The sequence below is a fragment of the Myotis yumanensis genome, unplaced genomic scaffold (genome assembly GCF_028538775.1).
Source record: "Myotis yumanensis isolate MYYU_CA2020_CCGP unplaced genomic scaffold, mMyoYum1.0.hap1 SCAF_3, whole genome shotgun sequence".
Lineage (NCBI taxonomy): Eukaryota > Metazoa > Chordata > Mammalia > Chiroptera > Vespertilionidae > Myotis > Myotis yumanensis.
The window spans coordinates 23,912,025-23,932,004 of record NW_027223754.1 but is presented as its reverse complement, the minus strand read 5'-3'; the positions used below and the strand labels follow the sequence as shown (position 1 = coordinate 23,932,004).

Here is a 19,980-nt window from a genome sequence, read left to right as displayed (position 1 = left end):
TATATATCCTGTCTATTATGGCTTTTATAAGTCACTAAGTTCTAGTATGGCTAATAAATATGAGTATTCTTTATACTAGTAGATTTTTCCTGAATAAATTTTATGACTATAAGCCTAAGATAGAGACAACAAAATATAAAAAAATATAAGAGGAGGATGAGGAAAAGAAAACACATGAGAAGAAACACAACAAAAGCCCGTATTTTCTTTGCTTTCACTCTATCACTCAAGGAATTTGGAAAAATTAAAGTGTTATACAAGATGGTCAATCATGCACATCTCTGGAATTTGCCATTACCTGAGTCCAGAACAGGTGCTAAGTGTCACCACTGAAAATGGAATCTCTGCAGCATATCCTTGATAAAAGCAATGCCCCTAAACAGGAGTACATAAAGGTACATTGATTTGTAAATAAAATTTGGTGGAGAGTTTTATTCCCTTATTGTTTTTTAATCCTCACATGAGGATATTTATTCATTTATTTTTAGAGAGATTTGAAGGGAGAGCGAGAGAGAAAGAGAGAGAAGCATCTATGTGAGAGAGAAACATTAATTGGTTGCCTCCCACATGTGCCCTGACCAGGACCAAACCTAAGTAGGTGCCCTTAACCGGAATCAAACCTGGGATCCTTCAGTCTGCTAGTCGATGCTCTTTCCACTGAGCAAAACCGGGCTAGGGCTAAAGTTTTGGATTTTAAACTTACTTCCTAGATAAGGGGTCCTCAAACTTTTTAAACAGGGGGCCAAGTCACTGTCCCTAAGACCATTGGAGGGCCGGACTATAGTTTAAAAAAAAACAACTATGAACAAATTCCTATGCACACAGCAGCAGCAAAAATATCCGGCGGGCTGGATAAATGTTTTCGGCGGGCCGCATGTGGCCCGCGGGCCATAGTTTGAGGACCCCTGTCCTAGATAATATAAAATGTGCATATTTCTGAATTAACCAATGCTATTCACCAGATATCCTATTTCCTTTTGGTCTACTTGCAGTTTCTTCTTCTTAACACTCTTCTGCCTATTTTTGCTATAATTCCAAATTCTATAATTTTGACAGAACCTTTTAGAATCGAAACATGTATAAAGAGCTTCCCAGGCTAGAAACACCTAAAGGAGTTTGCCACCACCAAACCAGTATCAAATGAAATGTATACTTTAATGTAATACTTTTTCTTTAAGAATAATAATAAGAAAAAAAGATAAAAATCTGAACATTAATATGGCAATAAATACATACCTATCAACCATCAAATCTAAAAAATAAAATAAATGAAACAAGCAGAACAGAAACAGAAAAAAAAAGAATAAATCCTAATGCAATCTGTAAGATTTAATTAATAGTAATATATCAGTATTGGCTCATAAATTGTAACCCAAAAAGCATACTAATACAAGATGTTAGTAATAGGGTAACTAAGAAGTTGAGGTGTGCAGGGAAGCTTTCTCTACTTTCCATTTTATCTAACATAAAGCTAAATATGCTGAAAAGAAATAAGGTCTATTAACTTTTTAAAAGATATTATTGAGGAAATAAAAAGACAAGCAATGGATTAGATGAAATGATTCACAAAACATATATTTTATTTTATTTATTTATTTTTAATTTAAATTTTATTTTCCAATTACAGTTTACACTATTATTATTTTGTATTAATATCTGTACAGCATAGTAGTTATACTTTACAATGTGGAGGTTCCTCATAAAGTTAAATGTAAAATAAACATATTGATCCAAAGATTTCATTGCTAAGCATGTACCCAAGAAATAAAGCATGTTTTGCAATAAGAATGCGAACACAAATACTTATAACAAAACCAGTCTAAATAAGTAAAAATATAAATAAATACATCCTTGACAGAAGCTTTCTTATCTTTCCTATCTCAGCTGCATTTCTTATATGCATGGTCTGTAACTGCTAATTTCATGTAATTGACAACATTCATTTGACTTCTAAATTAACCAAAAGTACATTAATTGACATTTCTTCAAATTTTTGTCATTAATTTTTCACCTTATTGATAATCCTTAGTTTAAACTCTCATCCCCAAGGACTTTCATAGCAACAGTCTTCTCAGGTTTTCCCCCAATATTCTCTTTCGGTAAATACTCCCTTCTCTTCCCTTAAAAGCCTGGTGATGTCTAGAATCAGTCCTATTCCTTTGTTAATCCTGTGCTATTAAAACTTTAGAAGCATCCCATTCTCTCCTATGTATCTGCTTATGTATTTTAAGTTCCCATTCATACATCTCCATCAGTAACCATTTGATTTTCCTCAACACTAACCTGAACCACCATCTCCCACCCACTGCCAGCAGCTGAACACACCCTGCTCCATGCCAAGCAACAGCTGCAGCTACCTCCACCAGCACTGGTGCCAGCAGCCATTGTAGCTACAAGCCCTTCATGAAGTATAAGGTTTCCCAAACTCTACACAGCAGCAAGGGGCAATTCAGACTCTAAACTCCTGGCCCTGCACCCAGTTAGAGAAAATGATCCCTCGTGAGAGATTTTCCCACTTAGGATCTTCCTGAACCAGGAGACACTAGCAAAGTTAATGCAGAAACAACTGGCATCCTGTGGCTGGAGAACAGTCAGAGGAAATGCTCTCCCTCCCATGGGTTCTTCACCATCCAACCCCACCTGGCAATACAGGTTGTCACAGCAAAGTGCCTTTGACCCCTATAGGCTGCACAGGCAGAGCTCCAGCAGGAGCTCCAGCAGAGCACAATAATATAACATCAAAGGACCCAAGAAGGCTAATTGCCATTGGAACAATAGAACACACTAAATCTACACTTAACCTGGGTGACTGCTTTCAAATTTAGATTATTTAAACTTGCAGAAAGCAAGGAAAGGACTTGTATGCGTGCATATTAGCATAACCAATGGATACAGACACTGGGGCAGTGGGAGTTTGCTGTGGGGGAGGGGGGGAGCGCAGCATGGCTGCAGGGGGAGGTGAATCAGGGGAAAAGGAGACATATGTAAAACTTTGGATAATTTAAAAAAAGAAATAAGAAAACAAAAAAGGAATGCAACTGGAAATTACACCCTATATCAACAAGCAAGGAAATCACAGCAAAAAACGGGAAAACACAACCACTGACACTAATATTGACATGAGGCACGTATTGAAACTATCACACAAACATTCTTAAAAAGCTATGAAAATGTGTTACAATGAACATCGAAATTAAATTCGATGGTGGAGTAAGGAGCCCTGGCTCCTCCATCCCCCAACAAACACACCAATTCAGCAACACTTCACAGTTTCCCTTTGTGAGAAACCAGAAACAAATAGAAAGCCTCTTGCACAACGTAAAAGAGTGAAAAATCAGTTACCAAAGCCAGTAGGGAGTGTTGCGAGACCTTTTCACCAAAACTCTGCCCCAGAACCCGGCCATATGATCAGAAAGACATCCTCTAGTTACCGTCCTACTGATGGGTGGGAAGCAGTTTGCTCACAAGGCCAGGGCCCTAATGTTTCTGAGGGGCTGACCCAAAGAACTAGTATCTGTGACAGGAGTCCTGGAGATCTGATGGGTTCAACACAGTCTAGCCACCCAGGCAATAGAGGCGATGGCTACCAGCCACTGTTGATTCATCCCCACCCCAACTCTGCCCAGAGTGTATGGATGGAAAATCCCAGCTCTGTGCTTCCTCCTGGGGTAGGAAAGAGTTGATCCACGCATGCAGTGCCTCCATTCACCACAATTGCTCAAGGAACTAGCATCTGTCTCACCAATCCTGGAGCCCTGATGAGTCCCGCACACTCTGGTTGTCAGGGAAAGAACAGAGGCAGCAGCTCGGGATGGTAAATGCCACTGGTCCTTTCTGCTGAGCAGCACAGAGAAGGCAGGAATAAATAGATGCCTGCTTTGCCCAAAAGATGGCAAAGTGCTAGTGAAGGCCCCCAAATCTCTTTCCAGGATGTTCTGTGGGATCCTCTTCTGTACTCCCCCAAAGTGAAGGCTGAGAGAGCCTTCTAAGAAGCAGACACCAAAACAGTGAATTAATAAAACAATCAGGAAAAGATGTCTCACACAAAGGAATAAGATAAATCTCCAAAACTGACCCTAATGAAACTAAGTTAAATGATTTATCTGACAGAGAATTAAAATGAACTCTCCTGAACATGCTCACTGAGCCCAAGAGAACAATGCAAAAATGTCTGATCAATGAGAGACCTTATAAAAAGGATGAAAAGAAAAATTACATCCCAAGAAGCCAGATACACCAATCAGAAAAGATATATGCACCCCTATGTTCATAGCAGCTCAATTTACCATAGCTAAGATTTGGAAACAGCCTAAGTGCCCATCAGCAGATGAGTGGATTAAAAACTGTGGTACATCTACACAATGGAATACTATGCGGCGGTAAAAAAGAAGGAACTCTTGCCATTTGCAACAGCATGGATGGAACTGGAGAGCATTATGCTTAGCAAAATTAGCCAGTCAGAGAAAGACAAATACCACATGATCTCACTCATTTGTGGAATATAGAGAACATAGACTGATGAACAGGGACAGATCCAAAGACAGAGAAGCAGCGATCAGATTATCAATCCCCAGAGGGAAAGTAGTGGGGGGGGGGGGGGGGGTAAGGGGAAAAGATCAACTAAAGGACTTGTATGCATGCATATAAGCCAAACCAATGGACACGGACAACAGGGGGATGAGAGCATGAGTGTGTGTGTGGGGGGGAAAGTTGGGGGTTCATGGGGAAATGAGGACACATTTGTAATACCTTAACCAACAATACCTTAACCAATAAAGAAATTAAAGATTAAAAAAAAGAAAAGAAAAATTACAATATAGGAGAAAATATCTGCATACTGCATATCTAGCATAATACATATTTGCATAATACATACCTGTATTTAGAATCTATAAATTGCTCAAAAATTAACAATAAAAAACCAACCAATCAAACTAGAAAATTGGTAAAACTCATTTCATGGACATTTCACTAATTAGCACATGAAAATATGTCCAACATCATTAGTCACTGGGAAATGCAAATCAGAATCACAGGAGATATCACTACACATCTATCAGAAGGGATATTTTTTTAAAATCTTGAATAGTGATCAAACAGTGGCCAGAATGCAGACACTCATCTCTCATACATTGCCACTGGAAGTGTAAGATAGTACAGCACTCTGACAAATATTTTGGTAATTTCTTTTAAAATATAAACCTATACCTTCCATATAGCCTGCCAATCATATACATGGGTTTGTACTCCAGAGAAATAAAAATTTACATTTTATCTAAATTAACAGAATTATTGCTGTAAAGCATTTACAATACTCCCAAATATTTTTCTCTATGACTAATAAAATCTACTTTCATCCCTAATACTGATGGATTTACTTATTATTCTGCAGAAGTCTTACTAGGATTATTAATTTTTAGTTGTTTTAAGGAACTAATTTCTGGCCTTTAAATTTTCCTACTCTTTGATTTCTGCCCTCAAGTCAACTATTATCTTCCTCTACAATGTTGGAACCCTTTATAGAGGTTGCATTTTGTAGAGGAAGGCAATTAATTTAATGGTAACCCTCCTTACTCCTCTCATTGCTGGGCTTCGGGCTATGGGGTGAAGAATGGGGGTGATATTACTCTAGATCCCTTTTGGTCTCAGCTGAATGCCTACTCACACTAAGCTAACTGGGCTGGACAATCCATTATCTCTCAGTATTGTTTGACCCAGAGTAACGATTTGTAACCAGCGTGCTGCAAGAATTTTTAAAACATGCCATACCTGACTGTTAGTCAGGAGCACAGTTCTCTTTTCCATTAGATTGTGAAATAAAAATAATGACAGCAGCCAACACAACAATAGCCATCCAGTGTAAATGAATCAAAACTATACCTATTTTTTGTCAGATCAGCCAAAAATAATATATATTTTTGGTGAGCTGAAAAATTTCGGTAATTAGTTAATGTGAGCCATGAGATAAACAAGGTTAAAAACCACTGGCCTATAGTATTATTTCCATTTTACTCTGTACCCTTCAGTAGAGTCTTACCCAGCACATATGCTGCCTAATCCTCAAGCAAGCACACAAGGCAACTACACTCCCACCAAAACAGTCACCTCTAGCCCTTTCTCCTTCCAGTTCCTAACGGCTGCAGCATCCCTGAACTCTAATCTCAGTGTCTGCTTGGTTCCACCTCCCTATGCAGCGCTTATGACAGTATTCACAGTCAGAGAGTCAAGTTGAATGTGAAACTCACTTTCTAGGTGCCTTTTTTCTCACAGAGAAAATTCCTGACCTGCCTATTGTCAAATATCTAAAAACAGGTACCTCATGTATAATACCTCATGTTGTGCTTTCTACCTGTAGATGGTGAGTATAACATGCTATACCAGATACCATTTTTTGTTTACTTATTTTGTTTTTAATTTATTTTTATTGTTGAGAGTATTACAGATGTCCCCCATTTTCTCCCTGTCCCCCCCCCCTCCACCTGGCTCCCACCACAATGCATATATTTTAATCTCTCAATTTCAATACAGAAATTGAATTTGGCCAATCATTTGTCAAACATTGGTTTCTTCCCAATCATATGTTCTGGCAAAATGAAAACCTTTCAGACTAAAGCTAACTTTCTCACATGCTTTGAAAATTTTTTCACTCCTACCTGCATCTTGGGTTATAATTGAAATTCCTATGTTTCACGCTGAACATATTCAGTTTCTGTACCTAATATGTTTTTGTGTCCTCAGTTTCTCAGTGGTCAATCTACAATTTCCATCATTACCTCCCCGCTCAGATCCGAGGATATATCAATTAAAACTACTCAATGTGTTTGGGGGTTTTTAGCTTTTTTTTAGCACCTTCATCTATTTTTTGTTTGTTTGTTTGTTTGTTTCTTCTCAAACTCCTACTAATACTTCCAGATATTAAATGACCATCTTGAATAAGCAACTCCTAAATTTTAAATTTAAAAAGTAGTTGCAGAGCTGCCTCAAACTGATTGTCAAACTGCAGTGGGAAGGCCAGGGAGGGTTGGGGGACAGGAGGAAGGGGAGTAAGAGATCAACCGAAGGACTTGTATGCATCCATATAAGCATAACTAATGGACATAAGACACTGGGGGGTAAGGGAGGGCAGGGGTTTTTCAAGGGCGGGGGGGAAAAAAGGACACTTATGTAATACCCTTTGTAATACTTTTAGCCAAAAATAAAAAAAATAAAAATAAAAATAAATAAAAAAAAAAGAACAGGTACTATAACTGTGACCACAGGGGATAGAATTTGATACCATCATAATAATAATTCTACCTTTTATTTATTCCTTCTAGGGTAGAAATAGCAAGGGGGAAGCTACATAGGAAAACTTTTCTCGAATGAAATATATTGCTAGAGCCTGTGTACTTCTGCACCATGAATCTTCTGTGGTTCGAATTAATCCTGCATATATGTGTGTGCATGATGCCTTTTACCTAAAATGCCTTTAAATAAATAGAAACTTCACAATTTCCAAAAAATAAAAAATAAAAAAATAAAAATAAATAAAAAGTAGTTGTTCTATTCCATATGATTTTATTGTAACTGCCACATTATACTTGGATTTTTTTATCTGTTTGCCCAATAATACTGTGGAGTATAAAACAGTATTTTTCTCCCCACCGATGGCATATTAACCATGTAAAACATATAATCTACACAGTATAAAAGCAAAACTTACCTTTTCAAATGAAGAATCTGGATACAACTTTCCTGACTTATTGTATGAATATACCAGGAAATGAGGATGTAAAAATGACCTAATTCAACCAAGATAATGACATTTCATGGTATTAATTTCATTGATAAAATTAAGTTACAGAATCATGAAATCAAACAAAATTTACTGTCAATTATACAAGCTCAAATATCCAAAAAATTAAATGGACTCATCTTTCCATGATCGAAATTGCTTTCTAATAGCATAATGTGTGTATAAAAGAAAAGAATAACCAGTATAACCATACACCAGTATGGAAGCTGCAATAACACAACTTCACCTGAAGTAAAAACCAAAGCTACTAGGTTCCCACCACAAAGTTTACTTTTAAATTTAACCATCAATAAATCTAATAACATAAGTATGCCAGTTAATATTTACTAAAAGGTATCCATCCACTGATAATGACAAAAAAATATGCATTTATCATTAGTTTTTATAAATTTACTAGAGGCCCAGTGCATGAAATCAGTGCACTTGGGTGGGGGGAGTCCTTCAGCTTGGCCTGTGCCCTATCACAGTCCAGGAGCCCTCAGGGGATGTCCACCTGCCGGCTTAGGCCTGGTCCCCTAAGCCAGCAGTCAGACATCCTTATCACTGGCACAGAGGCAGAAGAGGCTCCTGCCACGGCCGCTGCGCTCCCCAGCCATGAGCCCAGCTTCTGGCTGAGTGGCGCTCCCCCTGTGGGGGTGCACTGACTATCAGGGGGCAGCTCCTGTGTTTGGGGGTTTGGGCCAAACCAGCTCTCCAACATCCACTGAGGGGTCTCAAATTGCTAGAGGGTGCAGACCAGGCCGAGGGACCCCACTGGTGCATAATCGGGGCTGGGGAGGGACACAGGAGGTTGGCCAGCCAGGGAGGGACTGCGGGAGAGCTCCAGGTCATGTCCGGCCTGTCTCATTCAGTCCCGATCAGCCAGACTCCAGCAGCAACCTAACCTACCAGTCAGAGCGTCTACCCACTGTGGTCAGTGCATGTCATAGCAAGCAGTTGAGTGGCCTTAGCATATCATTAGCATATTACTCTTTTATTGGTTGAATGGACGACCAGATGACTGGACACTTAGCATATTAGTCTTTTATTTTATAGGATTATATAGGACTAGAGGCCCAATGCACGAATTTGTGCACAGATGGGGTCCCTAGGCCTGGCCGGTGACCAAGGTCTATTGGGGGGGCCGGCCGGCCATGGAGAGAAACCCCAGGAGGTTGGCCAGCTGGCCTCCAGATCAGGGCCTATTGGGGGGACAGCCAGCAAAGGGGAGGGACCTCAAGAGGTTGGTCATCCAGGGGGACGGTCTGCAGAAGGTTGGCCAGCCAGTGGCAGGGGCCACGGGAGGTTGGCCAGCTGGGAGGAGGGGCTGTGGGTTGTTGGTTGGCCGAGGAGCCAGGCCGCAGTAGGTTGGCCAGCCAGGGAGAAGGGCCATGGCAGGTTGGCTGTGTGAGCACACTGACCACCAGGGGGCAGCTCCTGCGTTGAGCATCTGAAACCTGCTGGTCAGTGCGCATCATAGCCACTGGTCAACCAGTCTTCTAGTCGTTCTTGTTATTTCAATTGTTTGGTCATAACGGTCGCTTAGGCTCTTATATATATAGACTAGAGGCCCGGTGCACAAAAATTTGTGCACTCGGGGGGGAAAGGGGGTCCCTCAGCCCGGCCTGTGCCCTCTCGCAGTCTGGGACCCCTCAGGGGATGACCACCTGCTGGCTTAGGCCCGCTCCCCAGGGAATTGGGCCTAAAATGGCAATCAGACATCCCTCTGGCAGCCTGGCAGCCCTTGGGGGATGTCCACTTGCCAGTGGGGAGCAGGTCTAAACCGCAGTCAGACATCCTTAACGCTGCTGAGGAGGCAGGAGAGGCTCCCACCACCACCGCTGTACTGGCAGCCATCAGCCTGGCTTGTGGCTGAGCAGAGCTCCTTCCATGTGAGAGTGCCCTGACCACCAGAGGGCAGCTCCTGCATTGAGCGTCTGCCTCCTAGTGGTGAGTGTGTGTCATAGTGACCAGTCATTCCCAGTCCTTCTGCTGTTAGGGTCAGTTTGCATATTACCCTTTTACTATATAGGATAGAGGCCTGGTGCATGGGTGGGGGCCCGCTAGTTTGCCCTGAAGAGTGTCCTGGATCAGGGTGCGCATCCCGCTTGGGTGCCTGGCCAGCCTGGATGAGGGGATGATGGCTGTTTGCAGCTGGTCACACCCCCTTCAGGGTGGGAGTCCCCACTGGGGCACCTGGCCAGTCTGGGTGAGGGGCTGAGGGCTATTTTCAGGCTTGCGGGTGACTGAAGCTCCCAACCTCTCCTTTTTTATTTTTTATTCTGGGATTTATTTACCTTCTATGGCTGTCACTGGAACTGAGAGCCGGCTTTACCTCTGAGGCTCGGCTCCAGCTCTGAGACCTCGGCTGCTGAAAGCAGGTATCTGGGTTTGTTTGGCTTCTATAATTGAAACACTGTTGCAGCTCCAGCTCTGAGGCCCAGCTGGCTGAAAGCAGGTTTCTGGGGTTTGTTTAGCTTCTATAATTGCAACATTGTTTCTTAGAGTGCAGCTCAGAGCCCAGCAGCGGCAGGTGGGGAACCTTGGCTTCCTCCATCACTGGAGCAAGCAAGCCTCCTGTTCGATTCAGCTGTATGGCTGCTGGCCGCCATCTTGGTTGGCAGTTAATTTGCATATCTCCCTGATTAGCCAATGGGAAGCATGTCGGAGGTATGGTTAATTACCGTGTTTGTCTATTATTAGATAGGATGCTGTGATAAACACAGCCCCTGTGTTCTCATTGCCTTAAAACAGCAATGGATGTTTTTTGCACATTTACTTCAGGTTCAGCCACATGCTACCTTCACTTTGGAATCCAGCAAAAGGCATGGCTCTCCTTGGAACACATCTTCCTTTTAGCAGAGAGAGAAAAATAATTGTAGAAGCATGCAATAGTTCTCAAAGCCTTTCTTAAGAAATAGGATACTAGTGTTACCACTCACGTTTCCTAAGCTAACCTAAAGAATCTCTGTAGACAAACCCAATATGAACATGCTACAAAAGTTCAGCCTTCCTACATGTTTGTCATTAATTATTTAAATTATTCTCAGAATTATACATTTTTTTATCATTCAAAAGAAAAAAACAGCATAAAAAATATTGATCTAATATAAACTATGGACTTCGGGTGATAATGATATGTCAAGCCAGGATAATCCTATATAATAAAAGCCTAATATGCAAATTGTCCCCTCAACTGGGAGTTCAACCGGGAGTTCGACCAGGGAGCAGAGCCAGCCGGCCAACTTCCTGTGGCCCCTCCCTCCAGCAGACCCTGCTGAATTTCATGCACTGGGCCTCTAGTCAATTATAAAAATATATCATTTTGATGGAGGTTGTTGTTAACGTGGGGCAGAGGGCATGTGAAATATCTGTGCATTCCAGTCAACTTTGCTATAAACCTAAAACTGCTCTACTAAGTAAAGTAAATTTAAAAATATATAATGAGAAAATTATATGAATATGCAAGCCACATATAGATAAATGTTCAGAGTAATTATTTAGGGAAATACAAACTGATGTTAAGATGAAATCAAATATTTTAGTACATCATGCAAGCTTTTGGAAATCTAAGTTGCTACCATCTTTTCAGAAAGACACTGGCAATGTCTCTAAAAATCTTAATATACTAGAAAATGTGAATATTAAATCAGTTACTACATGCAAATTGCTTAGAAATATGCCCAGCAAATGGTATGTGTTCAATAAATGCCAGTTACTTTTGTTGTTTTTATTATCATCATTATTGTCATTATTATTCACATTCCTTGTTTCAAAAACCTATTTCTTAATATCAAGGCTACCAAACAAATTCTATTTAAATAAAAATATACATACAAGAATGCTTATTGAAGGACTCATTAGCAACAATCCCTGGAAATTACCTCATTACCTATCAATATTACATATTTTCTAATGTTATCTATTAAAGAATGAGTTACAAAATATACAAAGAGCAGGAAAATAAGCATCATTTTTATAAGACTTGCCAGTTGCAATACCCTATTTCCACTTTCATAAAAAACATGGGGATAGGTTTTGTCTAATAGAAGAATGAAATTTAAATAGAAAATTGAGAAAAGTACACACAAAATTATTAATATTGATTTCCTAGAGTGAAGATAGATAATAGAATATTTAAGACATTAAAAATACATGCTATTGCAAAGTGAAAAATAGGTATTGTAGAATATCAAGTAAAAGTCTTAAAATCATATAAATATGTGAAGTAACATGAAGACAAAAAAAGCTAAACATAGTCAAATAAAATTATACCCTTAATTGTTGCAATTGTGGTTGCATTTTAAGGAGTTACACAGAGTAATCTTAATATATCTAACATACCTTAATATTTACATCATTAAGTTAGAATTTGGCTTAAAATTAAATTTCAAATCTCAAAATCAAGGCTGAAATTCTAGTCTAACATGATTCATGAAGAAGATATAACATGTTAAACAAATGAAATATTCATGTTTTTGTTTAGTCTCAATTTAGGATAGTGACTATACAAATTTAAGACACTAAAAACAACTATATGAAAAAAGAATGTTCACTTACTGTTTTTTAAGATGGAGAGAGTATGTTTTCCTGTTAATCTGGATGGCATAAATGACCTACAACAGAGTATTCAGAGAGAAAGTAATCATTAAAAAGGTGAAATTCTTCAAGTCAAAAGCCATACTTTTTAAAAATGTACTCATTCATGTAAACCAAAATTGTATCATGCGTGTGTCAAAATTATATACACATATAAAAGTATATTGCTATCTTTCTTTAATCGCAGAATGTATGACAGAAATTCAAGGAGTCTAAATCTATTTCAAATTAAGAGCATTAGTCATTGGCATTTATTACATATCATAATCAAATGTAATTTAAAATGGTTATATTTAGAAATGCTGAAGAACCTTGAAGAAACTTGAATTTTATTATCTTTTTTTCTACTTTCCAGCTTCTAGCACAGATACATGGAAAATCCGAGGACTATAATGCAGCTCCCCTTTTAAGGTGAAAGGGAGTAGCCATAACTGCCAGAAACACTGCCTGCACACAGCCTTTCACCTTGCTGTTCTCTCCAGGATTTGCCTCACAACGTTCAGGGACAGTCCACGTTTAATAAGAAGCCCCCTCACCCCAACTCCAGATCTTTCCATGGGTCATGCCAGCTTCCCTCTTATTGAGACTCAGTTGATGCTCTCCCCACCCCTGGGTTTTTCCCTCCCCTTCCACAGTGCTCATCACAAGAGCAAACCCTAATTTACACAAATCCCCTCAGAGATTACAACTCAGAGAACCCAGAGCATCAGCATAAAACATATCCATTTCTTATGGGGTAGCACGTAGTTAATTCTGGTAAAGGTTCCATGTTTGCAAAGAACGTGAATTTTGTCATTGGGTGCAATTTTAGGATAATGTCATTTTCAACTTATAGTGTTCAACCTTCTGTAGTCTATTAAAAAAGATGTGTGTGCATTTCCAAGATTATTGTGACATTGTTTCTTTCTTCTTTTAATCTGAGTTTTTGGCCCTGCATATTTTCGGAGCTTTGTTTTTCGGTGCAAACAGATTTAGTATGTTGATATCTTCAGGATAAATTAATCACATTATCAATAGCTTTTATTTCTAAAAGTGTTTCTTAAATTCTACTTTGATACTAATATAGTTGCACCAACTTACTTTTGATGTTTTCAGTTTTATCTTTTGATTTATTTTGATGGAATATGTATTTTTTAATTTTACATATTCATCTAAAATTTAGACGTGCATTTTTTTATCTTTATTGTTGAAAGTATTACACAGGTCTCCCATTGACCCCTTATAGCCTGTTCCCATCAGCCCCTAACCCAGGCCTTCACTACCCTATATTCTGTGTCCGTGGGTTATGCATATATGCATACAAGTTCTTTGCTGATCTCTTCCCACCCACCCACCAGCTCCTTCCCTCTGAGATTTGAAAATCTGTTCCATGCTTCTGTGTTTGGGGATCTATTTTGTTCAAGAGTTTATTTTGTTCATTAGATTCCACATATGAGTGAGATCACATGATACTTGTCTTTCTCTGACTCACTTTTTTTTGCTAGAGATACATTCTGAAAGATAAAACCAAGTTTCAATTTACAGGTTGAATACATTTCATGATGTGTTTTGTGACTTTACTTGTATATATACAAATTATGTAGAAAAAGAATAGATTTGAGTACTACTTCATTTAGTATCCTATCTACATTCTATTATTTGAAAATAAATCTGTATAATTTGTCTTCTATATTGTAGAAATCAGATAATGGCATCACCAAGTAAACAGTTACCCAGTTATTCAAGGCAGAAGCCTGGTGCATGCAATAGCTGGTCCTGTTTTACATTCTAAACCCTACTTGTTCTACATTTCTGTTCCTTAATTTTATATTATAAGTTATTGAATAAAATGGAAATATAGGCACTCCATCTTACTCTGGCCCTAAAATGAAATTCTATACTGTTTATAACATTAAACATGACAGTTTCCTGTTGTTGGTGCTGCTATTTTACTTAGATTCATGTAAATCACATTGAATCTTTCTCTTCTAAAGTAAAATATTTTGTGAGTATTTGGCGAGTGTGTGTGTAAATGTGTGAATAATTTTATAAAATGCTCTTTTTGAATACAGTCATCGACTTTTTAAAATGTTAGTGTGATGAGTTATTTGAATAAATTTTTCTAGGATTACTCTCCTGCAGAGAGTAAAGCTACTTGGTCATAATGTTTTACAATTATTTGCTACTTTCACTTTTGAAAGGACCTATAACTTTCTTTTCTCACACTTTATTTATCTTCTATATAACCGTTACATTGATCTCTTAAAATGATACTAAAAATCTGAAGGATTTGTTAATTTATGTTCTATTATCTGAAAAAGATATTTATCTTTCCTTGAATATTGTTTAAAGCCTTAAAACCTTTTGACTAGCAGGATTTTGTGGGTAACTTATTAAATTATTAATACAAATATTTTCATGATTATAAAATCCTATATAATAAAAGCCTAATATGTAAATTGTCCCCTCAACGGGAAGTTCTACTAGGAGTTCAACCACTCGCTATGACGTGTGCTGACCACCAGGGGGCGGCGGGGAACATGGCAGGTGTTGGTGATGTGGTGCTAGCAGCAGGGGACAGTGGAGGCGCTGCGTCCCCCCGCCCATGGGCACTGACAAGAGCGGGACCACAGCAGGATGGTGGAGCAGGTGAGCGGATGGCGCCAGGCCAGGGTGGGTACGAGCAGGGGCCCGGGATGCCAGCGCTTGAGTGCCAGGGAAGCCCCTGCACTCAGATGCTGGGCAACCGCAAGGAGCCCACTTGCACCCACATGGCCTCTTCTGGGTGCAGCCGCTGGGACAGCAGGGGCCGGTCGGGCTCCCTGTGGGTTCACGCAGGAGCCGGTCTGCGAGGCTGGCTGGGAGAGAGAACGCTGCCCGCTCGGCTTCCCTGCAGGGCCGCTGGGCAGCCCAGAGGCCCAAGCTGAACCCCAGCCCGTGGCGTCTGGCAACGCTCACTGCATCTTCATGGGGGGACTCAGGCTCCATTACTCAGGCGCCATGACTCAAGCAGATGGGGGCATGCGGAGGCCCGGGGGCCCAGGTGCTGCCCAGGGCCCAGAGGTCAGCTTGGACCTGCCCTTCCATGCCAGACACTCACATTTCGATCGCCGGCCAGGCCTAGGGATGAATTACATGCACAGGGCCTCTCGTAATATATAATGACATATTGTATTTCTTCAAATATTTTTATAAATATTCTTCAAATATTTTTAAGATTATTATGACTTCTTGTTAGAGTAATATATTTATCATTAAGACATGGAATTATTTATCTTGTTCTGCAGGCTGCTTCTCTCATATCACTCTATGAACTCACATTTACTATCTGATTTGGGTTTCAATTTAAAAATTGTATATTCTTTTATTTTAATCTATTTGTCTTATTTATTTAAAGAGTATTTCTTATAGAGAGCATTTAATGTTTTCATTAAATGATAATCTCTGACTTAGTTGCAAAGTTTACACCAATTACTTTTAATGGAATGTACATATTTAGGTATAAGCCAACTCTCTTGCTGTTTATCTTTGGCATATATTATGTCCTGCCCACCCCCCTCTCATTTTTTTTACCTGTGGTTTTCTACTGAAATTGGATATATCAATATAAACTATGGTTTTAATATAAACACACATGCATATTTATGCACATCCACACACATGTACACACACCCTACAGTCATGTTTGTGTGTATACATGCACATATTTTCTGGCGTGGGCCACTGAATTACATATAAGTAGTGAAACCCCTGTCACAATGAGCATACCAAGCATAGAGATTGACTACTAAACATTTCCCTCTCCCCACTAATAGGAAACAGGCTCTTTAATTGAAAAAAAAAAAAAAAAAGCTAAAATCCAATTAAAATAGATTAAACAGTGAAAAAGAAAACATGGTAACAACTGAAAAATATAATGGAAACAAAAGGACACACAGAGATAATAAAAATTAATAGGCTTAAAACCACTCTATCAAGAATTTAATTTTGTAATTACAAATCTTCTCACAAAGGAATCTCCAAATCCAGAGATATTCATTCAATGGTGAACTGCACTAAACATTTGAATAAGGAAAAATACTAATCTTCAAAAATTCATGGAATATAAAGACAGAACACTTCCCAACTAATTATATGAGACAGTATAATCCAGATATTGCAACAAGATAACTATACTCTGAGGAAGCAAAACACTTCAACGATCATAATTTCAAAGCCTTAAAAAATATTTACAAATTAAATGCAACAACAAACTATATCATGACAAAATGGCCTTTGTCCTAGGAATAAAAGGTTACTTCCTTACACTGACAGGAAATGTATACATACATAGACACATCGATATATATGCTATCTCTAGATAGATAGTTCTATGGACAATTTGAAAACCTTCCAAAAAGCTAATAAAGGTCTTTCATGAAATGAACAGCCAACATCATACTTAATTTTAAAATATTGATAATTTCTTCCTACAGTAAAAACAAACACAAAAGCATCGATAAACTAGATGAACTACTACCTGCTACTCAAAATCAGAATGGATTCCTAGACAATACTAAATGATATTTGCAATTCATATCAAATTGGCCTATTAACATTCTACATATCACTCATCATCACTGCTTGTGGGATGCCAAAAACTAAAAAGGATAGCGAAAAGGGAATAAAATTAACAAAATTGCAAACAACAAAGATTGAGAATGCCAATTGTTAGTGAGGGTGTGGACTAACAGAAACTCATACACTGCTAGTGGAAATCTCACACCTGCCCGAATGACTGCCTACAATCAATCCATCAACAAATAACAAGGCTTGGCCAGGATGTGGAGAAAAGATTACCCTAGAGCAGGGGTGGGCAAACTTTTTGACTCGAGGGCCACAATGGGTTCTTAAACTGGACCAGAGGGCCGGAACAAAAGCACGGATGGAGTGTTTGTGTGAACTAATATAAATTCAAAGTAAACATCTACACTAATAAAAGAGAAACATGGTAATTAGCGTACGACCACTACCCTTTTCATTGGCTAATCAGTGAGTATATGCAAATTAACTGTCAGCCAAGATGGCTGCCGGCAGCCAGGCAGCTGGAAGCCAACATGAGCTTGCTTGCTGCAGTGAAGGAGGACTCCAACGTTCCCCATCTGCGCTGCCGGCCTCTGAGCTACAACTCTAAGCAACTATGTACTATGTTGCAAATAAGAGGATAAACAAAACCCCAGAAACCGCCTTTCATTCAGCCGGGCTTTAGCAACATTGTGTCGATGTTTTCAGCAGCGAGGCCTCAGAGCTAAAGCTGGCCCAGAATAAAAAAAAAAAAAGAAAACAAGGAGCGGTTGGAAGCTTCAGTCACTCACTTCCAGAAAACAGCCCTCAGCCCCTCACCCAGACTGGCCAGGCACCCCAGTGGGGACCCCCACCCTGATCCAGGACACCCTTCAGGGCAAACCAGCCGGCTCCCACCCGTGCACCAGGCCTCTATCCTATATAGTAAAAGGGTAATATGCCTCCCGGCACCGGGATCAGCATGACAGGGGGCAGCGCCCAAACCCCCAATCGCCCTGCGGCTCTGTGTGTGACAGGGGGCGGGGCCACAACCTCCTTATCTGCCCTGCTCTGTTCCTGACAGGGGAAGGTGCCCCAACCTCCTGATCAGCCCTGCTCTGTGCCTGATAGGGGGGAGCTCCCCAATCCCCTGATCGGCCCTACTCTGTGTGTGACAGGGTGCAGCGCCCCACACCCCCGCCCCCCACGGGCCCTGCTCTGTGTGTGACAGGGTAGAGCCATAACCTCTCCATCGGCCCTGCCCCGAGTGTGACAGTGGAGGCGCCCCAACCCTCTGATCGGCCCTGCTCTGTGGGTGATAGAGGGTGGCACCCCAACCCCGCTCCACGGGCCTTGCTCTGTGTGTGACAGGGTAGAGCCATAACCTCCCCATTGGCCCTGCCCTGAGTGTGACAGGGTGCAGCGCCCCAAGCCCCTGATCCGCCCTGCTCTGTGTGTGACAGGGGGAGGTGCCCCAACTCCCCTATCGGCCCTACTCTGTGAGTGACAGCGGGGAGCTCCTCAACCCCCTGATTGGCCCTGCTCTGTGCATGACAGGGTATGGAGCCCCAACCCCCCTGATGGGCCCTGCTCTGTGTGTGACAGGGGGCAGCGCCCCAACCCCCTGATTGGCCCTGCTCTGTGCATGACAGGGGGTGGCGCCGCAACCTCCCCATCGACCCTGCCTTGAGTGTGACAGGGGGCGGTGCCTCAAGCCCCCAATCGGCCCTACTCTGAGCATGACTGAGGGTGGCATCGCAACCTCCCGATCCACCCTGCTCTGTGCATGACGGGGCAGCACCCCAACTCCCCAATCAGCCCTGCTCTGAGCCTGACCAGGGGCTGCACCTAGGGATTGGGCCTGCCCTCTGCCACCCGGAAGCAGGCCTAAGCCAGCAGGTCGTTATCTCCCGAGGGGTCCCAGACTGGGAGAGGGCACAGGCCGGGCTGGGGGACCCCCCCCCCCCCCCCCACCGAGTGCACAAATTTTTGTGCACCAGGCCTCTAGTCATTACATAAAAGGGTACGGTCTTTTTTTTTTTTTTAAGTTTTATTCATTTCAAACGGGCCGGATCCGGCCCGAGGGCTGTAGTTTGCCCACGGCTGCCCTTGAGCACTCTTGATCAGAAGGCAGCCACTGTGGAAACCAGTATGGACTTTCCTCCAAAAATTATAAGTGGAACTCTCTTCTGACCCTGTGATCCCACTTCTGGAAATATATGCTAAGAATCTGAAAACACCAATTCAAAAGAATATATGCACCCCTATGTTCAGAGATGTGTTATTTACAATAGCCAAAGTCTGAAAATAGCCCAAGTGTCCATCAGTAGATGAATGGATAAAAAGCTGTGTTACATTTACACAATGGAATACTATGTGACTGTAAAAAAAAAAAAAAAAGAAGGAAATCTTACCTTTTGCAACAGCATGGATGGACCTGGAGATTATTGTGCTAAGTGAAGTAAGCCCGTCAGTGAAAGACAAATACCATATGACCTCACTAATATGTGGAATCTAACGAACAAAATAAATGGAGGAATAAAACAGAAACAGAGGCATGGATACAGGGAATAGACTGACAGCTGTAAGAGAGGGATGGGGAGGGGGAACTAGATGAAAGAAGATGAAAGGATTAGCCTGAGAACATATATGCCTAACCCCTAGACACAGACAAAAGACAAAAGTGTGGAAATGGCCAGAGGGAAGGGGGTGAGGGCAAGGGCAGGCTGGAAGTGGCTAAGGGTAAAAAAAGGGGACACGTGAACTTCATATTGCATTGTGTGCCCACCACCCAAAGTCACATCATCTTCCCTCACTGTAAACTGGACTCTTGACTACTCTTGACTACCCTTTACTACTCCAACCACCTCCTTTGCCTCTGTTGTCCGTGTCTTTGAGTTTTTGTTTGTTTGTTTTTGTTTTTTCATTTGTTGCTTTGGGTTTTATATAGCACATATGAGTAAAATCAGATGGCTCTTAACTTTTTCTGACGTATTTTGCTTAGCATGGCATGCATCCAATGTGTTCCAAATGGCAATATTTCATCTTTTTCTGTGGTTGAGGAGGATGTATGTACCACATCTTCT

At 40.9% G+C, this 19,980-nt stretch overlaps 1 protein-coding gene across 1 annotated transcript in view; it reads right to left on the bottom strand.

Annotated features, from left to right (window-relative positions):
• LOC139004885 (A disintegrin and metallopeptidase domain 3-like) overlaps positions 1–19,980 on the bottom strand; it is a 76,316-nt gene that overhangs the window by 52,878 nt on the left and 3,458 nt on the right. The window contains exons 3-5 of the mRNA XM_070407389.1: positions 12,335–12,390; positions 7,703–7,781; positions 299–375 (exon numbers count right to left, since the gene is read on the bottom strand). Of these exons, the coding sequence (XP_070263490.1) occupies positions 299–375; positions 7,703–7,781; positions 12,335–12,390 (212 nt within the window). The remainder of the gene's footprint in view (positions 1–298; positions 376–7,702; positions 7,782–12,334; positions 12,391–19,980) is intronic.